Here is a 21,014-nt window from a genome sequence, read left to right on the forward strand (position 1 = left end):
TGTTGTAAACTATTATTAGAGTATATCGGGAAACAGGTTATTTAAATAAAGTTATGATATGTTTCCAACCTTTGAGCTGAAGTGTTTAGTTGTTTTTAAGAAAAAAATTCCCTTGAATTTTAGGGATTGCAGAATAGTCCTTAGACTTTGTTAGGTTACTAATGTGATTCCTCAGTCGAAAAATTGGGGCGTTACAGCTAACATATGAGCTTAGTATTTATCAAATATAAACGTTGACCATATCGACACTAATAGATGGGCTCAACAAATGGGTCAAATCTCTTTCAAATTATCATCGTCAGGCATACACTATTATAGTTGATGACTTTAGCATCGCAACGCTGACTCCTATGGCTGGTGTCCAGACACTACCATTAAGTAACACAAATTTGAATTGTAAAGTAGTGTATGTGTCGAGTCCGATGCTAGTCCTCGCAGCTAAAAACCCACCTTCATGTAGTGTATATACTTATCTCTCCTCCTCTCATTCTTCTCTTGGGCTTTATTAATCTAGCCAGTTCTGAATCCCGATAACTACCATAGGACACCGAACATAACTCACGGATCAGCTATTCATTCATTCATCAACGTTTTCCACAATAGCGGACTTAGAGTATAAAAAAATTACACTTACCCCCTATATAAATTTTTTTGTACTAGTAGTCTAAATTTTGCACATGTTTTAAATTATGTTTTTATCGATGCGTTCGTTTGAAAAATTTGAACCCCTGACCCGAGTCCTGGATCTGCCACTGATTTTCCACTTCTTGACAATATGTGTAGCATTTGCCTTAATTACAATTATAAGTTTACATATTTCCTATCAAACATCATTCAATTCGACCAAACAACGACTTCCTTACAGAATAATGAGATTGAGACTACAAATTAAAATTAGCAATTTCTTTTAGAATAACAATACTTGTACAAATTCATTCATCTAAATCGTTGAGAAAAAGTTATATATTGCCACCAAAATGTACTAATGAGAGTTTAAGAATACCGTTTTTCTTTTTTCTTTTTTTTCTAAATATGAGAATTTACTTCCTGCAAAACCAGAAAACAACTTGTATGTCGAATCAGTAATGGTATAGCAGCAGTTAACTGTTCAATTTCCACCACCCTTGACAACTTGTAGGTTGGCAGGTAAACATCGTATTCATATTCAAGCACTGCAGAAGTTTGGTTTCCAGTAATTAATTACTTAGATGAATTTCTAACTCACTCATGCATTATTTAAAGGAGGGTTCCACGCACCCTATTATGCACAATATGGCTTCCAAACCAGGCATTCTTACAGATTGGCCTTGGAAGTCTCTGGGGAACTTCAAGGTTATTATTTTACTCAAGTTATAACTATAGTCTTCTTCATCATTATAATTTCTTTATTAATCAGGGATCTTGCATTTTTCTTGTACTCTTTTCCTTTTATGTACATACAGTCATATAAGATTGTTCTAGTTAAATTTAATCTTCAACTTCCATGAATAATAATCAAGATTAATCTCTTTCACAAGACATTTCAGACAATTAAGTGAATCAGAGATTTGAGATGATTAGTCTTATCACTGTCGGCGATAAAAATATCTTGATTAAACTAATAAAAACTAGATCAGTCTATTGACATAAACTCTCACAAACACTTGCATTATACCATATAAGTACAATAAATTCTTTCAAATAGTGTCTTTGTATACAATTTTTTAGCCCTTTTCTCAATCACCTACCATAGGTTTTTAATCAATTTATGAAACATTGAATTTATTTGATGTTGACACATTTCTCTCTGTCTGTTTTTGTATTCATGTTTGTATGGATCTAAAGTTCGTGATTATAGCCCCATGGATTGCCCATGGCACATACACTAGTCTCACATCGAATGAACGGGACCCAGTGTACTACCTGGTATTCCCTTTTATACTCCTCAGAATCCTACACAACCAGATTTGGATCTCTGTCTCACGCTACAAAACTGCTCAAGGCAAAAACAGGATTGTTGATAAAGGCCTTGAATTCGAACAAGTCGACAGAGAAAGCAATTGGTTCATAAATTTCAATTCTTAATTTTTTGTCTTTCTTGTTAAGGGAAAATATAAGAAATTTTACATTAAAATACAGTGAAATGTTTAATTTGATTGTCAAACAAGTTAGTATCTAGAAAAAAATACCCCACAATCTCTTATTGTGTCGAATATCGGTCAAGTTAGTCCATTTGGTTAGGTAAAACATTGATCATGACTAATTTGACATGATATTTAACACAATCAAGGATCACAATGATATACTTGTATTTTATTCTTCTAGGGACCAGTTTCTTCGACGGTTACACTTTTAAGTTCGATATTAAGCATTAGTTCTAGAAAAAAGAAATACCTCAAGATTCTTAATTGTGCCGAATATCGGTCAAGTTAGTCCCTTTGATTAGGTAAAACATTAGTCATGACTAACTTGACCTGACATTTGATACAATTAAGAATCACAGTAATATTTTATTCTTCTAGGGACCAACTTACCCGACCGTTACACTTTTAAGGTTGATATTAAGCACCCACCAAATTATTTTTGTTCTTGCAGGGATGACCAGATCTTGTTCAGTGCACTGGTCATTTACATTGGGTACAACATTTTGGGGGATTATTATAAGTTTCCCTGGTGGAAAACCGATGGTCTGATTGTCACAGCTATCTTGCATGCTGGGCCAGTGGAATTCATTTACTACTGGCTACACAGAGCACTTCATCACCATTATCTCTACTCTCGCTACCATTCTCACCATCATTCTTCAATTGTCACTGAGCCTATCACATGTATGAGGACATTGTTTTCACAAGAAAATAGTATTTGCTAATATTATTAAAACTTATAGTAATATATCATAATTTTGGATGTAACTGTGTTTTTTTATTCTTGGCAGCTGTAACTCACCCTTTTATTGAGTTCTTAGCGTATTTCACGCTGTTCTCAATACCAATATTGACAACATTTTTCATGTGGAAATCTTCCGTAGCTGCAATTTATGGCTACATCTTCTACATTGATTTCATGAACAACATGGGCCATTGCAACTTTGAGTTCTTCCCCAAGAAACTCTTCTCCTTCTTTCCCCAATTGAAGTATCTCTCATACACGCCATCGTAAGTTTACATTACTGCTCTATTCTAATTTGATGCAAATATGAAGTGAGTTAGAGTATTCATCCCTTATACAAGTGCTTGGTGTTTCGCTTTTCAACTCTTAGTTAACTCATACCATTTAGTGCTCTGACCATAAGGTGAGATATCAGTCTCACGACTACTGCTTGTGAGATATATTTGGTTAAGAAAAAAAATAGTAATTATTGTCTCCCTTGTGTTTCTAGTATTCTTGACAAACTTTGGAAGGTAGAAAATTGAAGAAAAAACTTCATGGTAACATCTCAAATGGACAATTTAGTGGTGGACCATGTTAAAAATTGATTTACAAATGAATCATGTTTTTACAACTAACATTTAGTACATATAATTTACAATATAAACTTTATGTGCTAAAATTAATTACAAATAAGACATTTTAATTGGTGTCTCATGTTTTTTGGGCTTGCGGCAGACAAAGGCTATGTTTGGCACGTTTAGCTGATAAGCTAGCTGAAAGCTGAAAAGCTAGCTGATAGCTGAAAAGCTAGCTGAAAGCTGATAGCTGATAGCTGAAAAGCTACGTAATTTGAACAAAAGTGTTTGGTAAAACTAGTTGTTGAACAAGCTGAAATTGTAAAATGACATAAAAGGACATACTTGTATAATTTTTTTTATATTTAACATTACTTTATTTTCACATTAATACCAATATGATATTAATATTAAAATTAGGCTTAATACATCAGAAGGCCCCTGTAATTGTAAAGGGAATCAAATTCAGGGCCTAAAATTTTTTTGCATCAAATTGGGTCCCTAGAAAATTTTTTTTAATTCAATTAAGGCCAAAGTGTGCCAGCAGACTATTTTATCCCAATCATCAATTCCACGTGGCTTTTATTATTATTTTTTAATTACAAAAATAATAAAAAATTATTTTTATTTCCAGCTCAATTAAATAATCAGAAAAAAATTAAAAACTTAATAAATCAATCCAGCCCTAATTAACTCATCTAACCCCAAAATTTATTTTCCACCCACATCTTCATCTTCATTTTGTTCATCTTCCACTTCCTCTTCTTCCATCAAACCCAGCAATCTAGAACCACCACCACCTCATCTTCTCTCTTCCATCAATCCCTAATCTAAACGGAGGATTTCTTTAACAAAAGCACAAGAAAACCCCTCCTCCACTATCGAAGCTTCATCACAGCCAAGCTCCAATTCCATCTTTCCTTTGCAGCAACCCACGGTAGAGAGAAGCAGAAACAACAGAGGCAAGGGTTTCTCGTAGATCCAAAGTTTACGGTTGCATCTCCAATCTTTACCCTAAACCCAGCAACACAACAACCTTACAACCTTCATGAACACAGACAGCAACAACAGCCTCCACCACCACAACCCACAACCTTCACCCTTTCTACAGAGCCCAGAAAAACAGACAAGAGAAGGAGAAGGAGGGATCCAGGGAAAGAGATCGAGAGAGACAGAGAACCCCCGATAGAAACCTCACACCCCAACCTCCATCGAGATCGAGACGGAGGGGGGATGGAGAGGCGCGGTGCGAGGAGCCGAGAGACAGCGAAGCGAGATCGAGAGACGATGGACCACCACCATGCCTTGCACCTTCCACCGCAAACTCCAGAACCCACCTTTGCTTTGGGTTTTTTGAGATTGGTTGTTGTTCTTGGTGATGGAGGAGGAAGGAGAGATTGAGTATTGTCTGGGTATTTTTGGTTTCTTGCTGGAATTTTATTTTTGGTTGTTGTTCTTAGTGATGGAGGAGGAAGGAGAACTTGGTTTCTTGTCTGGGTTCAATTTGGGGATGGGGAAGTTTTGTAATTGGGTTCAATTTGGGGATGAAAGGATTTAATCAGGGATTGGTTATAATTAGATTATTAGGTTAGTTTATTATTTAGATTATGTAATTGTTTTGTTAAGAGATTATTAGATTAGGATTTTATTAAGTTTTTTAATTTTTTTTTCTGACTTAATAAATGAACTGGAATTAAAAATATATTTTTAATAATTTTTATAATTTAAAAATAAATAAAAAAGCCACGTGGAATTGCTGACTAGGCTAAAATTGAAGTCTGGCAACATTTGTCCTTAATTGAATTAAAAAAAAATTCTTAGGGACCCAATTTGATGCGAAATTTTTTCAGGCCCTGGAACTGATTCCCTTTACAATTTCAGGGGCCTTCTGATGTATTAAGCCTTAAAATTATTATAAATTTTTTAATTTCACTCAAATTATGTATCATCTTAAAAATATAATATTAATTTTTACTTATTTACTTTTCTATATTTTTATTAAATTAAATAGAATAAAACAAATAATTTGTAATTTGTAATATAAAATTATTTATTTTATTCTGAAGTAGTAATTATTTATGTGCGGGAACGATGTACATATGAGACAAGTGTGATAACTGATAAATAAATAAGTTTTTTTTTTGGTACATCGAAAAATGAGTAGGTAAATAGGTTTAGTAGAAAACATATAAGGCTAAAGGTGAAATTTTGATAAAATAGTAAGGATAAAAATGAGAATATATTTAATAAGCTATAAGCTTTAAGCTACCTGAGATAGCTTATAGCTTAAAGCTTTAAGCTACTGAAATAAGCTCCTTCACCAAACATTTTTATAGAGCTTTTAAGCTAGTCAAATAAGCTTTAAGCTAGTCAAATAAGCTATAAGCTAGCTGAAATGGCATGCCAAACATAGCCAAAGTCCAACCAAATTATACAAGGTGCAACAAAAAATAGTAGGCATGAAATTTCCTGCTTATTGTTTCTCCTATTATAGTCTTTTAATGAGAAGTGTTTCATTTTGGTTTTCACAGGTTCCACTCTTTGCATCACACCAAATTCAGGTCCAATTACACACTTTTCATGCCCCTGTATGACTACATTTATGGTACTGTGGATACATCCTCAGATGATAGTTATGAAACCTGTTTGAAAAGACCAAAGGAGGTAGTAGATGTGGTTCACTTAACACACTTCACTACAATTGATTCCATCTATCAACTTCGATTAGGGTTTTCTTCCTTAGCCTCCAACCCTCAAGCATCTAAATGGTACCTACGTTTCATGCGGCCTTTCACGATGTGTTATATGCTCATTGCTCGCATCATTGGACGTGTCTTTGTTTTAGAGAGCAACACTTTCAACGATCTCAAGTTGCAATCCTGGGTTATACCAAGATTTACAACACAAGTAACATTGTTGTACATTGGTCACTTTTATTAGATTTTGCATCTCATCCAGAAGGGGGCCGGAAAGATGATTTTGTGACAATCAACTTAACACTTTTTCAATTTTTTTTGTTTTTAATTTGCAGTACTTTAAGAAGAGGCTGAGCACAACATTGAATAACTTGATTGAAGAGGCAATAATGGAGGCTGAGTTAAGTGGTGCAAAGGTCATATCCCTAGGACTTCTAAATCAGGTAAGTTCACTCACACCTCACTAATTTATTAAGGTTTAGTCTACCGTGAATTAAGAAAAATATGGTTCACAAGTTAAAAGGGCATCTCTGCAAATAAGTTTTAGCGTATAAAAAACATATTGTAAATAACATGTGCTAAATGTTAGTTGTAGAAATATGGTTCATGGGTGAATCATTTTTAACATAATCCATCATGGAATTGCAAATTTATTAATTACTTTATCTATATAGGACAGTTTTACGAAACCGGTACACCCATCAACCTTGTTAACATTTAGTACATATTATTTAGGATAAGCTTTTTGTGAGACCGATTTTTCTTGGTCTAATGTGGATAAATTCATAGCATTATCCAAGTTAACTAATGTTTTTTTATTTGAATAATATTGATGCATGCAGAGACAAGAGCTGAATTCATGCGGTGAGCTTTACATTCGAAGGTTCCCACAGCTGAAGATAAAGGTTGTAGATGGTAGTAGCTTAGCGGCTGCTACTGTGCTTAACAGCATCCCCAAAGGGACAAATCAAGTGCTTCTTCGAGGCAAATTTAACAAGATTGCTGTTGCTATTGCTACTGCTTTATGTGGTAGAAATGTACAGGTACATGCATGGTTAATATGAATCAGATTAGTTATTAAATTTTTATTCTGATTATGAATAAAATTGCAAGCAGGTAGCTGTATTTTATAAGGATGAGCTGAAAGAGCTTCAAGGAAAGGTCACCAAGGCCAAAGGAAGCTTGGTTCTTTCATCAATTAATGCCCCAAAGGTCAATTCATTTTCTTTAAAAACTAAATTCATAAAAGTTTTAAAGTGACTAGCTTCAATTATTTCTTTGAAAATGCTAAATTGGTCCCAAAAAAAGAGTAATTAGAGCTTCAAATAAGAGCATGAAGTTTCATTTTTCAATGAAAAAGAAAAGTGTGTCTCCTTGTTAATATTGTGGCACCAACATTCACACTTTTTACGTTTCCTAGCTACCATTTAACAATGTAAATTCATATAATGATCAACATTAATGGGTAGTCTCATCTGTGTGTTATGAGTTTAACAGACCTGGTTAGTCGGAGATGGATGGGATGAAGATGAACAAATGAATGCACCAGAAGGAACATTGTTCGTACCTTTTTCTCATTTTCCTCCAAAGAAAACGAGGAAAGATTGCTTCTACCATTATACACCTGCAATGATCACTCCTACTACATTCATGAACTTGCACTCTTGTGAGGTTTGTAGTTACCACTGTTTTACACTCATAATATAGACATCAATTTAAAATTTCAAATGTGATCAGCAAACTGATTAATTTATGGTGTCAGAATTGGCTACCAAGAAGAGCAATGAGTGCTTGGCGTGTTGCTGGTATAATTCATGCCCTAGAAAGATGGAATGTCCATGAATGTGGTTCCACCATACTTAGCATTAAGCAAGTATGGGAAGCAAGTATTCGCCATGGTTTCCAACCTCTCAAGATTCAAAGTGATAAAGCCTCATTCATGGGTTCTGATTACTAATATGTGGATTGCAGTGCTAGAATGTGTAATAATAAGCTAGTATTCACTATGGTTTTCAACCTCTATGATTCCTCCTATTGATGTCATTTGAGTTTTCAGAATGTATTGTATTTTGAAATTAAACAGTTATGGTTTTCTCATCTAAGATTCATGTTCGAGTCCTGGAAATCCACATTCTCATGAGGTTAGCTCTCCTAGTGGAGTTATTTTTCCATACACAAGACTCGAACCCAATTTCATCCACTGAAATCCAAATTCAGGATCACAAACTAATCAGATTCATGTGCATTTCAATTCAATTACGATAATTGTGGAAGAGTTTAGGTAGGAGGACATGAGCAATGTGTAGGGTTTGACCCCTACAATCTGGAACAAAAAAATACCTTCACAACCTTAGGAAAAGAAAATTGAGAATTATCAAGGCAATACAGTCACTTGCAATTTATTTCCTTGCAGAACAAACCAGCAATGGATAAATGTTTCAGCAGCATCTGATTAGTCTGTAACTGCACCTTTTTTTATTTGCTGCTCCACTCACTTTAGTCCCCCTTTATTCTTGATTATGTTTTTCAGTTTCTCATTTGCAGCCACAAGTTCAGCAGCTATGCCTAGCTCATTGGCTGAATGTCCTGCATCTGCAACTACCTGTTTCATAGTATGATTCAGAAAATTGACGAATGCTTTGCACAACATAAGGTGGAATTAAACTTGCATTTTGTTAGTTACTGCTTGTAGAGTTTCTTGATAAGAAGAAAAAAACACAATCATTCTTTGGTTTTTAATTAGAACTCTATCTTACAAAAAAACAGAAGAATGTGACTGCTAAGATTTCTTACTGAAACTTCATGAATATTATCATAGCATGCAGAAAAAACCAATGTAAGCTAGGCAAATGAACAAAAGCAACTAACACTAGTCTTACCCTAAAATCTGCTTCTGGCCATGCTTTATGAAGATCCCAAGCTGACATCATAGGACAACAAACATCATATCGTCCCTATAAAGTAAAGAATGTAGAACATAAGAGTCTGAATTTTAATAACATGAGTCTGAATCTTGATATTCCTTAATTTATTAACCTGCACAATTGTGGTGTTGATATGCCTTATTTTATCCACCCCGTCCAACAGGTACGAATCTGATGAGAAGAATCCCTTGTTTACGAAATAGTGGTTTTCAATCCTCGCAAATGCCTGAAAAAATATTGTTTGTCATCACTCATCAGTACAAGATAAGGAATCTCAACCACAGGAACAATAATACAAAACTATTAACTAGTCCTAAATCATGAGAGGAAAAGATTATAGACTTCAAAGATGAAAAATAAATTTATTTGATATGGAAATGTGTGACTTTACAATACTTTTGTCAGCTAAAAAATGATAGAAAATGAACTTCAAAATGCCTAAAAAAGATGGAAGAGCTTTTGACATTAAAGCAATAAGATTTAGAAGCATATTCTTAAGACCCAAGGGTACAATTCCACCTGGTTTGCCTACTTTTTTTCCACACTGCAGAGAAGAATAATCTGCAGTTCTAGTCAACACTGCTATGAAGTTTTAGTGTCAAGCCAGAGAGGTAAAAGAAGTATTAACTATTTGCTTACAGGGGAGAAAAAGATTTCAACAAACATGACATGATTCAATATTCACAAAGAAATAAATAAAAAAAGGAATTAATTGTTGGCAACATCTATATGAAACACAGTATAATCTGTGCACTTAAATTTTAGGACACACAAAAATAGCTGTAATATTGTACAGTCTGTAATTCAAGCAACAGTATACAGTGTGTACCATTCTCAAGAGTATATAATTATATGGATGATTCTCAAGACACAGGAGATTGCACAGCATATTGTGATAGAATTTTAAAAATGATCTATCACATTTTTTATCAGTCAAAATCCCTGTTATTCCTCACTTTATGAACTTACTAGTGAGAAGTGATCATCATCCCCTTTTTTGACGTTATCTTCATTTGGAATAAGATGAGCGGTCATCATTTCCCATTTGGTCCATGCTCTAGCAGCTGCAAACTAAGAATGAAGATATGGGTAAGTAAACAACAAAACTCTTGAATCCATGCATAATCATATTCAAACAAGTGTTCATTCAGTAATGTAATGACTTCTTTTGGAAGGATAATGGCCAAACAGAAAACCTCAGGACTAGTCCTTTTTACATCCAACAGAGATTGCTCACTGAATCTCACTCAATTAAATAGAAAACTCCACGTGTAAAATTAAAATGGTACTCAACTTCTCAATATAGACAAGAAAAGTACTCAAGATAATCCAGTCAGGTAACAAGTTTGTCATTCCTCATTTCAGATAGGAATACCTGTTGATAAGGAGAGACTTCTGAACTATTTCAATTACTAGAACCACAAAAACTAGCCATTGTAGTTGCAGAGCCCAAGGCCTTATAAACCCCACACTAGAATCTCATACTTCCAGTGTGGGATCCAAACCTTACAATTGGATCCTAACATCCCACGACGATCCAAATCCCAAGGCCTTATAAACCCCATTAGTGTTGGCTATGCTCTAGCCCTTTTGACTAGTCTCAGGCGAATACTGCAACGCCAGCATGACCACCGACACTGCGTGTTTGTGGAGACATGGTGGTACGCTCTGATACCAATTGAGAATAACCTTGGGAGAACCATCCCACAAAAACTAGTCAATGTAGTTGGAGGGCCAAAGGCCTCATAACCCCCCCCCCCCCCCACTGGAATGTCATACTTCCAATGTGGGATACAAGTCTCATACCTTGCAATTGGATCCTTTACAAATTATCTTCAATTTTGTGCACGAAGTTCTAAGGGAAGTTCAGGTCAAAACATGAAATAATATCTTTGAAACCAAAATAACAATTAAAAAAAAGTATTACGATCATAGGAGGAAAAGGTAGAGGCCAAGCTCAGGAAACAATCACCTGCGTTTGGATATCATCAGAGTTTAACCTTTTCTTATAGGCATCAACGAAGCATCCTCTCTCATTTTCTGGAATAAGGTCTCTAAACGGCTCCCAAGCTGACATGAGACAAAATGCACAAACTATGACTATGAACCACTTAAAGTCAGGATATTAATGAGTAGAAAAGCCAATGAACACTATCAAATCAAATGAGATTATGCAAAGCTACAATGAAGAAACCAAATGGACATATATATATATATATATAGAATAAAGACAGTTATCTTAATAATTTTTCTTCTTCGCCTATTCTTCATGGGAAACAATTTTTAGTTCTCACATGCTAAGAAACTGATATAACCTAAAGCTCTGGCATAATGTTATATATCAAAAAATTCAAAAACCTCCCCATATTTTAGAAGGATAGCTTATTATGAATGGTAAATATTCAAACTTAATGCACAAGACAAACATTAAAATGAATATTTTTTTATACCATCAGGGAATATTGCAGCAGCACCACCCTCGTAAAACCAATCAATCTCTTTCTTCCTTAAAAGGAAAATTCCTCTGAGAATTATGCCAGTAACCTTGTAGCAAAATTAAAGATATTTCAAAAGATGAAGAACAAAGCAAAAAACTTGTTTTATAGATTACACAACCTTTCAGTAGTACTACGAATCACAACAGCAATGATAATATAATGAAAAGTAGACATCCTTTTGATATAATAGAAAATAAACCAATCAAAATCAAAACAAAGCTATACACCTTGTCCGGGTGAGATTGGCTATATGCCAGGGCTAGCGTGCTTCCCCATGACCCGCCAAATACCTGTATATAATATGGAGTAGAAGATCATATCCCATTACATAAGAAACACAGAATGTATAATGGTGAACAACCGACAAGGAAGTATGACCTGCCATTCTGGAATCTCCAAGTGCTCTCTTAACTTTTCAATGTCATCAATGAGGTCCCATGTGGTGTTATGCTCTAAGCAAGCATGGGGTGTACTTTTCCCTGCACCTCGCTGATAAAGAGAACAATAGCCATTACACAAAAGCTGGAGATTATAATTGCACACCACAGTTTGAAAACTAACCTGATCAAATAGTATAATTCGGTAGAACTCAGGATCAAAGAATCTCCGATTACTTGGGGAAGTTCCCCCTCCGGGACCTCCATGGAGGAAGACAACCGGCTGCAAGAAGAATGCTTATGAAATGATGAATAGCTCTTTTTTACCATCTTAACAAAGTAATATAAATGGAAAAGAACCAGAGTTTTGATGCATAGAATCTAGCTTTTCAAGGGAGAAAAAAGGAAGAGGAAAAAAATGCTAGAATTCAACCACAAATGCATGTATAAGTGCCCAAATAAACCTCTTCCATTTTTTCTTTTTTCCCTTTTACACCCCATATAGAACTTTCATGTGCTAATTACAAGTAGAAGCCAAACTAGTGTAACTATCAACAGGCAAACCTACCGACCAACCAAATGGCTACCTATTTTCTGTTACCTCCTTTTGGCCTTCTGTTCTGTTTTGAAGGTTAATGGAATTAGATGTATTTTAACCAACTATTAGGATAAGCCAATTCACAAATATCCCATAAATTAAATTCCCAATAGCCCACAAAAGTATTTCTAAACATGAACTACAGAGAGTAGGATAATGGCTCTATAAACTTGATGTCCTCTCCCAGCATACTGAGTTACTATCAAATACATGCCACAACAGAAGAACTGAATATATCCTTGTAATCAACATGGTCTAGCAACCCGTTTGGATGCAAACAAAAGAGCACTTATTGGAGCTTATCTAGTGCTTTTGCAATTTGCAGTAGATAAGCTCCAACAAGTCCGCATCCAAACGGGCTCTAGTAATATCTTCGATTCTACAAGAGGCCATGTTGAACAATTTAAGATCACAGTTCAATCAGATGCATCAATAAACAAAATTACATATATAAGCAGTTATTGGGGGCAATCACTACTCACATGCCCACTGGGGTTTCCTGATTGTTCCCAGTAGATAGTATGAAGATCTGAAACCTTCAATAATCCAGTACTGTAGGGTTCTATGTGAGGGTAAAGATTTCTATTCAGTTCTGAGAATTCCTGTTCTGAAGCCATCGTATGACTAAGAATTGGCTCAAATTTATGATCAATGTTTTGCACACGATGAATTAAGCTCTTTCTCCCTGCCCATCATAGAAAGAACACAACTTTTAGCAGACCCGCATGAAATTACAAAAGCTGTTCCATAAAACAAACACAGAAATAGATTCTACAGACAAAAGGGTGTCAAAAAAAGGGGGAAAGAAACAAACTTTACAGGAATCACTTCATCCTTAAAAGACACAAAGTTTTGAGGAATCTAGTAAAGTATATAACAGTATCACATAATTCAACAACCAACTAGAGAGAGAGAGAGAGAGGGACCTGAGGATGTGGTTTGAGGCTGAGAGAATGGAAGTGAGATGGGAAGGTTAAATATTAGGGGAGGTAACAAGGTAGAGGATGGAAGGGTGTTTGGAACAAAACCCAACTTCATTCTTGGGGGTTATGATTCATGGTTTATGTCTTTATGAACATGTGACAGTGATTAGTAGTCTCATTCATATCCCATTGGGATTGCCAACGTAAAAATCAGATGCAAAAATGGAATGGTTTCATGAAAATTTGGTAACTTGTCTTGATAGTTGATACAAACAAGGCAATTACAATTAACATTAAATATTTATTATTTATAACCCCACATTATTTTTATTTATAAAATGTGATTTATTTTCATGGTAAGAATCTCAACCTTATTATCATTACGGAACGAGGTGAGCGCACAACACCTCTTGGTTTATAACACACTTTATTAGGTGAGTCAAGGCATCCACGGCTGATAGCAATGACCAATCACATCATCGTAGGTGCTCGCATTAAACAGTAAACGGCTGATTATAATGTACGCTTTATACCCATGATCGAGGATTGAACTTTCAACCTCATAATTAGGGATAAAGTGAGCTAACCACCACACCACATCTTTTAGTTCTTTATAACCACACTTTAAATCATATATTTATTGTAGTGATAATTTAGAAAAATGTAGTTATTTTGGATTTACATAAATCATGTACAATTTATTATGACTACAAAACTATTAGCGAAAACAAGTATATCAATTTCCAAAGATCATTATTGACTTTTTAAAAAAAAATTAGATTTCGTCTCTAACCTAGCAAAGCAAGAGTTTCCTGTAATAAATGCATCGCCAGCCTCCTTTGGGGGTCACCTCCCCATTTGAAGGGTTCCCTTCCTCTAGAGAGGCTTCTCCTTTTGCTTGGTAGATGTTTTCTCCGCAATAGATGGGATTCTCTCACATTAGATGATTTAACTACTCAAATAAGTAAGTTTTTCTTTTTTTTAGTCTAGGTTTATTCTCATTTTCCTTGGCCACCCTCGTCAGTTGGTTCTCTAAAGAATATTGGGTGTTTAGGGTTTATTTGTATGGCTTATAGGGTTATTTACTTTATGCACAATAGTTAGACGTTTTAGCTTGATCGGACATACTTGTGCTTTGGTGTCTTATCTATGTGCATTTTTGTACCGCGCTTTAAGATTTTAGACCTACAAGATGTAAGTGTCACAAGACAACTCTCTTAGTGTTTATTCTAAGCATCTTTTGAAAAAAAATGTATTCATATGAATTGAATTGTTTTGGACCAAAGTCTATTGACTTCTCATCAGGTTGTATGATCAGCTCTAATACGACACAACACAAAGCATGTTTGATTTCCATTTGAACCCAACTGAAAGTCGATAGAAGTCTTGAATTACTTTCATATTTAGTATCTCGTAACGTGAGTTCTCAAATTCACCAAATGCGGTTTTGCACCGAAAACCAAACAGGCACACATAGTTTGTTGGCACATTGCTGAAAAAAATTGGCTAACATGTTCCCAAACCTCATGGAAAAGTTACTAAACCACATTTTCAAGATTGAAAACGAGGAAAATAGTTTAGGTGTTGCACTAAACATCTTATAACAGTGTTCATTGGCTTGTGTATGCATGATACAGAGCTATATGACTTGATTCAAAATATAATTTCATCACTATACATATACAAGGTACAGAGCTAATCCTCTTTAGGTTTCTAACTAACTAGGATATGGTTCACATTATGATATTTTTAGTTTTTAACAAAAACTCAAGGTAGGGAATGTAATTCCACTCCAACCTTAGGACATCGCACAAGTTTCAATTAGAAGTCCACCTAATTGAACCCAATTCATTTTGTCCACAGCCTCACTTCTAGTATATTTCTTGTTAAGTTGGGATCTCTCAAAATCATGATTTTGGCAACAGCATTTAATTTTGCCAAAACCATGGTGTTAAGAATCCAAAACTAAACCAAGAATGCAGTTTCTGCAATTGAGAAATTTTTGTATGATTCTTTGGTGCAACTTGTTTAGCCATCTATGGTCACAATCACTTTGGTTGAACTTGAAGCACAAGGCTCAATCTCTTCCAACATTTGAACCAACATTCTCATTGAAGGCCTTGAAGCTGGAAATTTGGCCGTGCACAATGTGGCGATTCTCAACACCTTCATTGCATCTTCTTTGAAATGCTTTGCAATGGTAGGATCCACTAACTGAACTGCATTTTCTTTGTCCCTAATATTGCTGCATACCCAGTAGACTATGTCCTTGTTCTCTCCAAACTCTGTCTCCATAGGCCTCTTCCCTGTGACCAATTCCATCAGCACCACCCCAAAACTGTAAACATCACTCTTCTCTGTCACTTTGCAAGTATACGCATACTCTGTCAAAAAGAAAATCAACATGATCAGTTTTCAAGTACAATAAAAAAATCCTAATACTTCCCTAAAGAATTAAATGAAATGTTCCTTTTATTTTTATGCCCCTTTTGGTTACTACATTAGAAAACATTATAACGGATATTTTGGTCCATGTTTGAGTTGTAAGCATCACGTCATGGTGAGACTAACTTTCTCATCTAGATATTTTCTATTCAGGAGACTCGAACCCAAAAACTTAGGAGATTTAAGTGATGTCCCACATGAAGCAACCACCGGTTGATGAACAGAACATGATATTTGTTTCTTACTTATTTTCTACACATATAAGGAGAAACGAAGGAAAGAGGGAGAAATATGGAATGTGATGTAGTATGAATTTAGATTCTTTCGAGTCTCTGTAACCAATAAATCATCATAAACTCTTTAATTTAATATGATATTTCTATTTAGATTAAGGGCCGTTAACTGTGCATGAGGGAAGTTCATAGTACCTCAGAGCATCCAAATTCATATATGATGGAGAGCACTTGAAGAAAAAATAAATTATGTAGAAATAGTTCTAGAAATTTAAAGTAGAAATAGAAGAACTCTGTCTAATATAAGATAAGGTGATTTAATGCTTACCAGGAGCCATGTAGCCAAGTGTTCCAGCAATGACATTGGTCCAATTGCCTGCTCCTCCCTGCAGAATCTTGGCAAGTCCAAAATCAGCAATCCTTGGCTTCCATTTCTCATCCAACAATATGTTACTGGATTTCACATCCCTGTGTATAACAGGCCTATCACACCCATGATGCAGGTACTCCAATCCTCTAGCAGCACCAATTGCAATGTCATACCTAACCTCCCACCCCATCTGAGTCTTCGTACAACAGTGCAACCTCTCCCACAAGCTCCCATTTGGCAAGAACTCATACACAAGCAAGCTACTATCTTCACTTGTGATGCTACAATAGAGCTTCACCACATTCACATGCCTTATAGAGCTCAGAGTAGCCACCTCAGCATCATACTCAGGTGACCTTGAAGAACCCCTTCTCAGCATAGCTGAGCTGCTCCTGCAACTCCCCTGAACACTTGGATTTGAAGACCATATGTGTTTCACTGCAAGTTCTTCCCCAGTTTTAAGCACAACCTTGTAAACATTCCCAGATCCTCCTTTTCCTATCATATTCTCAGCCTTGATCCCATCAATGATTTCAGACTCATTGAAGTTTATCACGCGGTAGTGCTTGAAATTCCAAGAACTGGACTTGAGTACTGGCTTCTCAAACTTGTTGTTCTGCTTCAGTTTCATGAAGAGAAAATATGCTAATGAAACAAGGAGAACCATTAAGCCAGCAATGAAAAAGAGTACAAGGTTTCTGATTCTCCTGGAGCTGCCAGATTCCAATGAACATGGTTTGAAATTTCTCAAAGTCTGGCTGCATAAGCCAGGATTTCCCATGAACCCCTCTCTGAAAGCTGAAATAGCCACTGATTCTGGTATGGAACCAAACAACTGGTTGTTAGATAAATCAAGGAGGCTAAGTTTCCGAGATGAAAAACTTGATGGGATTTTACCAGAAAGCTTGTTTGATGACAGGTTCAATGAATTAAGAGTAGGAAGAGACCCAATTGTAGTAGGTATCACCCCAGTGAAAGAGTTACCAGCAAGATTTACTTCATTCAGAGAAACACAGGAACCAATAGAATCTGGTATGATACCAGAAAGATTGTTATTATCCAAATTAAGACTAGTTAGCTTGTTCAATTCACCAATCTTTTCTGGGATATGACCAGAAATTTGATTTGAACTTAGCTGAATTGAGACCAATGAAGTGGCTTCTGAGATTTCCAAAGGTAACTCACCTGAGAACTTATTATCAGATAAAAACAGTTGAGCAAGAGATTTTGCTTTGCCAATATCAGATGAGAGTGGACCTTCAAAACGGTTCATCCCAAGATCAATTAGTATCATATTTGGCAAACCCCATATCCCTGAAGGAACAACACCAGAAAGTAAATTCCTACTTAGCCTGAACCTAACCAAAGATGTGCAATTTGCATATGTTTCTGGTATGCTTCCAGAGAAGCTGTTGTTTAACAGTGCCATGTCTGTGAACATGTTGCTGTTCTTGCACATATCAGGTGGAATAGGACCAGAAAGAGAATTGTCTGAAACATCAATGAATTCCATGCCTCCCCAGGAGCCAAGCTTTTGAGGAAGAGGACCAGTGAGGTTGTTAGAGTAGAGAGAAAGATCTGTGAGGTTTCTGAAATCACCAAGCTCCTGTGGAATCACTCCTGAGAATTTGTTCTCAAAAAGCTGCAGAGAAGCAAGGTTTTTCAAAAACTTCACCTCAGAAAGATCACCTTCAAGATGGTTACTAGAAGCATCAAAGTAGACAAGATTGGTAAGGTTGCCAAATCCAACTGGGAATTTCCCACTCAAATAGTTATCATATATCTCAAGCCTCCATAACCTCACAAGCTTACCAATATCAGCTGGAATTTCACCAGATAACTTGTTATCAGAAAGCTCAAGATTATGAAGATGAGTTAGGTTTCCAATACCCACTGGGATTTTCCCAGTGATGCTGCAATTTGTGAGGTAAAGCCAGTATAAATTTTCAAGCTTTAAGACCTCCAAAGGGAAAGAAGTTTCTTCAAACAGGTTATCACCAAGGCTCAAAAAAGTGAGACTTGTCAAATTTTCCAATGATTTCCATGGAAATACACCAGAAACTCCACTTGCATTTAAATTCAAGTACTCCAACTTGTTCAAAGTTGAGAATTCAGGTACAGAACCAGTAAATGAATTGCCACCCAAATCCAAGTACTTCAAGCTTGTGCAGTTCTTTAGCTCCTCACTGATGCTGCCATGGAGGAAGTTGGACTCTATAGAGAACTTCTCAAGCGATTGAAGCTCGCAGATTGAGTCAAAAGGAAGAGTGCCTACTAGCTTTTTTTGTGAGAGATTGATTTGTGAAACGAAACCATTGGAATTGCAGACAATTCCGGTGAAGTTGCAGGGAGAGTTTGCAAGTTTCCAAGAACTGAAAACGTTTGTATCTGAAGTTTGGATAGAGGACTTGAACTTCATGAGTGATTGAAGTTCATCAGAGTGAGAGGAAGTAAAGAGGCAGAGGAAAAACAGAACAGCAGAGAGAATAAAAACAGGCGGCGGCCCGCGACGGGAAATTACTCCGGCGAGCATGCCGGCGGAGAAGGTTGGTTGTTGATATTAGGTGAGTATAAGAGTGAAGAAAATGGAAATGGAAATGGAGATGGAAATAGAAGAGTTTGACTAGAGCAGAGGAAGGTGACTTGTTTGTTTCACATTGAGAAAATTAATTATCCACATGCATGCAGAGAAGAAAATTGTGGACTCTGTTACTGTGCAGTGTGCAATCATGGACCAATACTGAGAATCTAGAAGGATTCATGAAATGGGACGGTGATTGCTTATTATGGGGATGATTTAGTTGTTGGAAGTGGGAAGAATATTTGATGAGTTTGAGACATGTCTATCATGTGTGTGTGGAATTGTTTGGTGTGAATCTTTCCAACAATGTTTGGTTAATTAGATACTACTGCAGATACAAAGCTGGATTCACTGGTATAGGTTTTACCATTTCAACTTTCAAGGGTATCTCATAAAAGGATATTTCAAAAGAAATAATAATGGTATATCCGAAAATGGAGGGAGAAAAAGAAAGAAAAAACATGAGTTGTGATTGGTGATATGATAGGAAATGAGAAGAGAAATACGTACAAAATTGAGTAGAAATAAAGTGGAAAGATAATGAGGCGTGAATGAATCAATGCTCATGGTACATCTTCTAGACATTTATCAGAAGGTCACATAGGACAGAGGTAAGAATGAAGAGAAATGAAAGATATAATGAGTAATTTAATAAAGAAAAAAGAGATTGGTACCGATATTTGGACCTCGGTGGCTTTGGCACATTAGCAACCAACGACGCAAAGAGTAAAAAAAAAAGGTAGCGGGTTTGAATCCCCATAAAATAAATGTGCAACTTTGGTAGTTTGAGTAACATTCAACGAGAGTACTTTGTAGACGCCACAATATGTGTATGTCGATTGGTGATTGACACGTGTTGGGGTATTAAAATCATTTTCCAAAGAGATGTAAGAGAAAGCTGAAAAAATTTGAATAAAAGAAAGAGATGTATTGTGAATAAATAAAAAAATTTGATCGGAAAATGACCAACAATGATATATACACACCTCATTTTTTAAACACTTCATTTCCACCTCTTTTTATTTCTATCTCTCTCCTCTTATTATCTATCAAATCTCATACTTTCTCTCTCTTACTTTTTTCTTTTCTTTCTATCTCTTTCTTCATTCCACCTCTTCCACCTCAAATGAGAGATGTGTAAGTAACATTATTGAAAAATGACCGACGAAAGTATGAAATCATGGGCTATTTAATTTATTTTATACAATATAACATTCTTCTTTCTCACTTTCTAATTTCTATTCGATGAAGAGACTCATACATCATTTTTTCTCTAATTTTTTTCTCCTTCCTTTCTACTATATCAAACAACTTAAAAACTTATTATTTTTCCTCCATAATTTTTCTTTCAATCTTTTCTCTTCTCACTTTTTCTTTTCAAATTCTTTCTTTTACAACCAAATACACAATGGCTCCGTTTGGATAAACAGCTTAATTAAGCGCTTATGGTCATAAGCGCTTATGACATAAACGCTTATTCATAAGCTATTTTTAAAAATTTATTGAAATAAATTAAAAATAAGCTGTGTATAAGCATAAGCTGTTTTTCATAAGCTATCCTGAGTAGCTTATGAAAATAAGCTGAAAATAGCTTATGGCAGACCATAAGCTGTTTGCATAAGCTCTCCCAAACACTGGCATAAGAACTTATGCTGTCAGATAAACTCAAATAAACTCTTTCAAACTGGGTCAATATCCATATATGATTGGATGAGTATTATTAATTAATTGTCACTCTCATAAAGGTTTTCCCATTCACTATCTGTGTATCGGAGGAAATGTATGATAAATAGCCCAAGTGCGTCTTCAAGCTGTGGCCGCCGTAGTTGACTATGTGTATGTAGCCCTGTTTTTCCACGTTACATGTTGCCAAACTTTTGGTCCATTTATCATGTCGGTATCATTACACCTTTACAACCAACATTGTTTCGAGAATGATTTTGC

The 21,014-nt window shown here is 35.6% G+C and overlaps 3 protein-coding genes across 5 annotated transcripts; 1 reads left to right on the forward strand and 2 right to left on the reverse strand.

Annotated features, from left to right (window-relative positions):
* Window positions 1–1,272: 1,272 nt before the first annotated feature.
* LOC130730092 (very-long-chain aldehyde decarbonylase CER1-like) lies at window positions 1,273–8,218 on the forward strand. Its single transcript, XM_057581983.1, has 10 exons — window positions 1,273–1,332; window positions 1,825–2,042; window positions 2,575–2,807; window positions 2,915–3,134; window positions 5,957–6,332; window positions 6,457–6,564; window positions 6,964–7,164; window positions 7,238–7,333; window positions 7,619–7,792; window positions 7,884–8,218. Exons 1-10 carry the CDS (start codon window positions 1,273–1,275, stop codon window positions 8,076–8,078), a joined length of 1,881 nt encoding a protein of 626 aa, XP_057437966.1. The 3' UTR covers window positions 8,079–8,218.
* A 115-nt stretch (window positions 8,219–8,333) lies between these two features.
* Window positions 8,334–13,625, reverse strand: LOC130730093 (proline iminopeptidase). Its single transcript, XM_057581984.1, has 11 exons — window positions 13,445–13,625; window positions 13,001–13,203; window positions 12,105–12,203; window positions 11,922–12,032; window positions 11,771–11,833; window positions 11,496–11,589; window positions 11,018–11,115; window positions 10,015–10,116; window positions 9,158–9,271; window positions 9,001–9,075; window positions 8,334–8,723 (listed from the first exon to the last, which is right to left on the reverse strand). Exons 1-11 carry the CDS (start codon window positions 13,554–13,556, stop codon window positions 8,613–8,615), a joined length of 1,182 nt encoding a protein of 393 aa, XP_057437967.1. The 5' UTR covers window positions 13,557–13,625; the 3' UTR covers window positions 8,334–8,612.
* Window positions 13,626–14,998: 1,373 nt separating this feature from the next.
* Window positions 14,999–19,302, reverse strand: LOC130730094 (receptor-like protein kinase 7). Of its 3 annotated transcripts, none has more exons than XM_057581986.1 (3): window positions 17,387–19,302; window positions 16,448–17,305; window positions 14,999–15,825 (listed from the first exon to the last, which is right to left on the reverse strand). In XM_057581986.1, the coding sequence occupies exons 1-3, from the start codon at window positions 19,020–19,022 to the stop codon at window positions 15,470–15,472; spliced, it is 2,850 nt and encodes a 949-aa protein (XP_057437969.1). In that variant the 5' UTR covers window positions 19,023–19,302; the 3' UTR covers window positions 14,999–15,469. The 3 variants fall into 3 exon arrangements, with proteins under 3 accessions (XP_057437969.1, XP_057437970.1, XP_057437968.1); XM_057581987.1 differs by having other exon boundaries at window positions 16,448–17,518; window positions 17,675–19,301; XM_057581985.1 differs by having other exon boundaries at window positions 16,448–19,301.
* Window positions 19,303–21,014: the final 1,712 nt, after the last annotated feature.

Source organism: Lotus japonicus, chromosome 1 (assembly GCF_012489685.1).
Source record: "Lotus japonicus ecotype B-129 chromosome 1, LjGifu_v1.2".
Lineage (NCBI taxonomy): Eukaryota > Viridiplantae > Streptophyta > Magnoliopsida > Fabales > Fabaceae > Lotus > Lotus japonicus.

Coding starts and splice junctions, on each gene's coding strand:
- LOC130730093 (XM_057581984.1), bottom strand. CDS start 13,556: ATGAAGTTGGGTTTTGTTCCAAACACCCTTCCATCCTCTACCTTGTTA. Junction 13,204..13,444: donor GCCTCAAACCACATCCTCAG/GTCCCTCTCTCT, acceptor TATGATGGGCAG/GGAGAAAGAGCTTAATTCAT. Junction 8,724..9,000: donor GGCCAGAAGCAGATTTTAGG/GTAAGACTAGTG, acceptor ACTATGAAACAG/GTAGTTGCAGATGCAGGACA.
- LOC130730092 (XM_057581983.1), top strand. CDS start 1,273: ATGGCTTCCAAACCAGGCATTCTTACAGATTGGCCTTGGAAGTCTCTG. Junction 1,333..1,824: donor AGTCTCTGGGGAACTTCAAG/GTTATTATTTTA, acceptor ATGGATCTAAAG/TTCGTGATTATAGCCCCATG. Junction 3,135..5,956: donor TATCTCTCATACACGCCATC/GTAAGTTTACAT, acceptor TGGTTTTCACAG/GTTCCACTCTTTGCATCACA.
- LOC130730094 (XM_057581985.1), bottom strand. CDS start 19,022: ATGCTCGCCGGAGTAATTTCCCGTCGCGGGCCGCCGCCTGTTTTTATT. Junction 15,826..16,447: donor ACTTGGCTACATGGCTCCTG/GTAAGCATTAAA, acceptor TCTTTTTGACAG/AGTATGCGTATACTTGCAAA.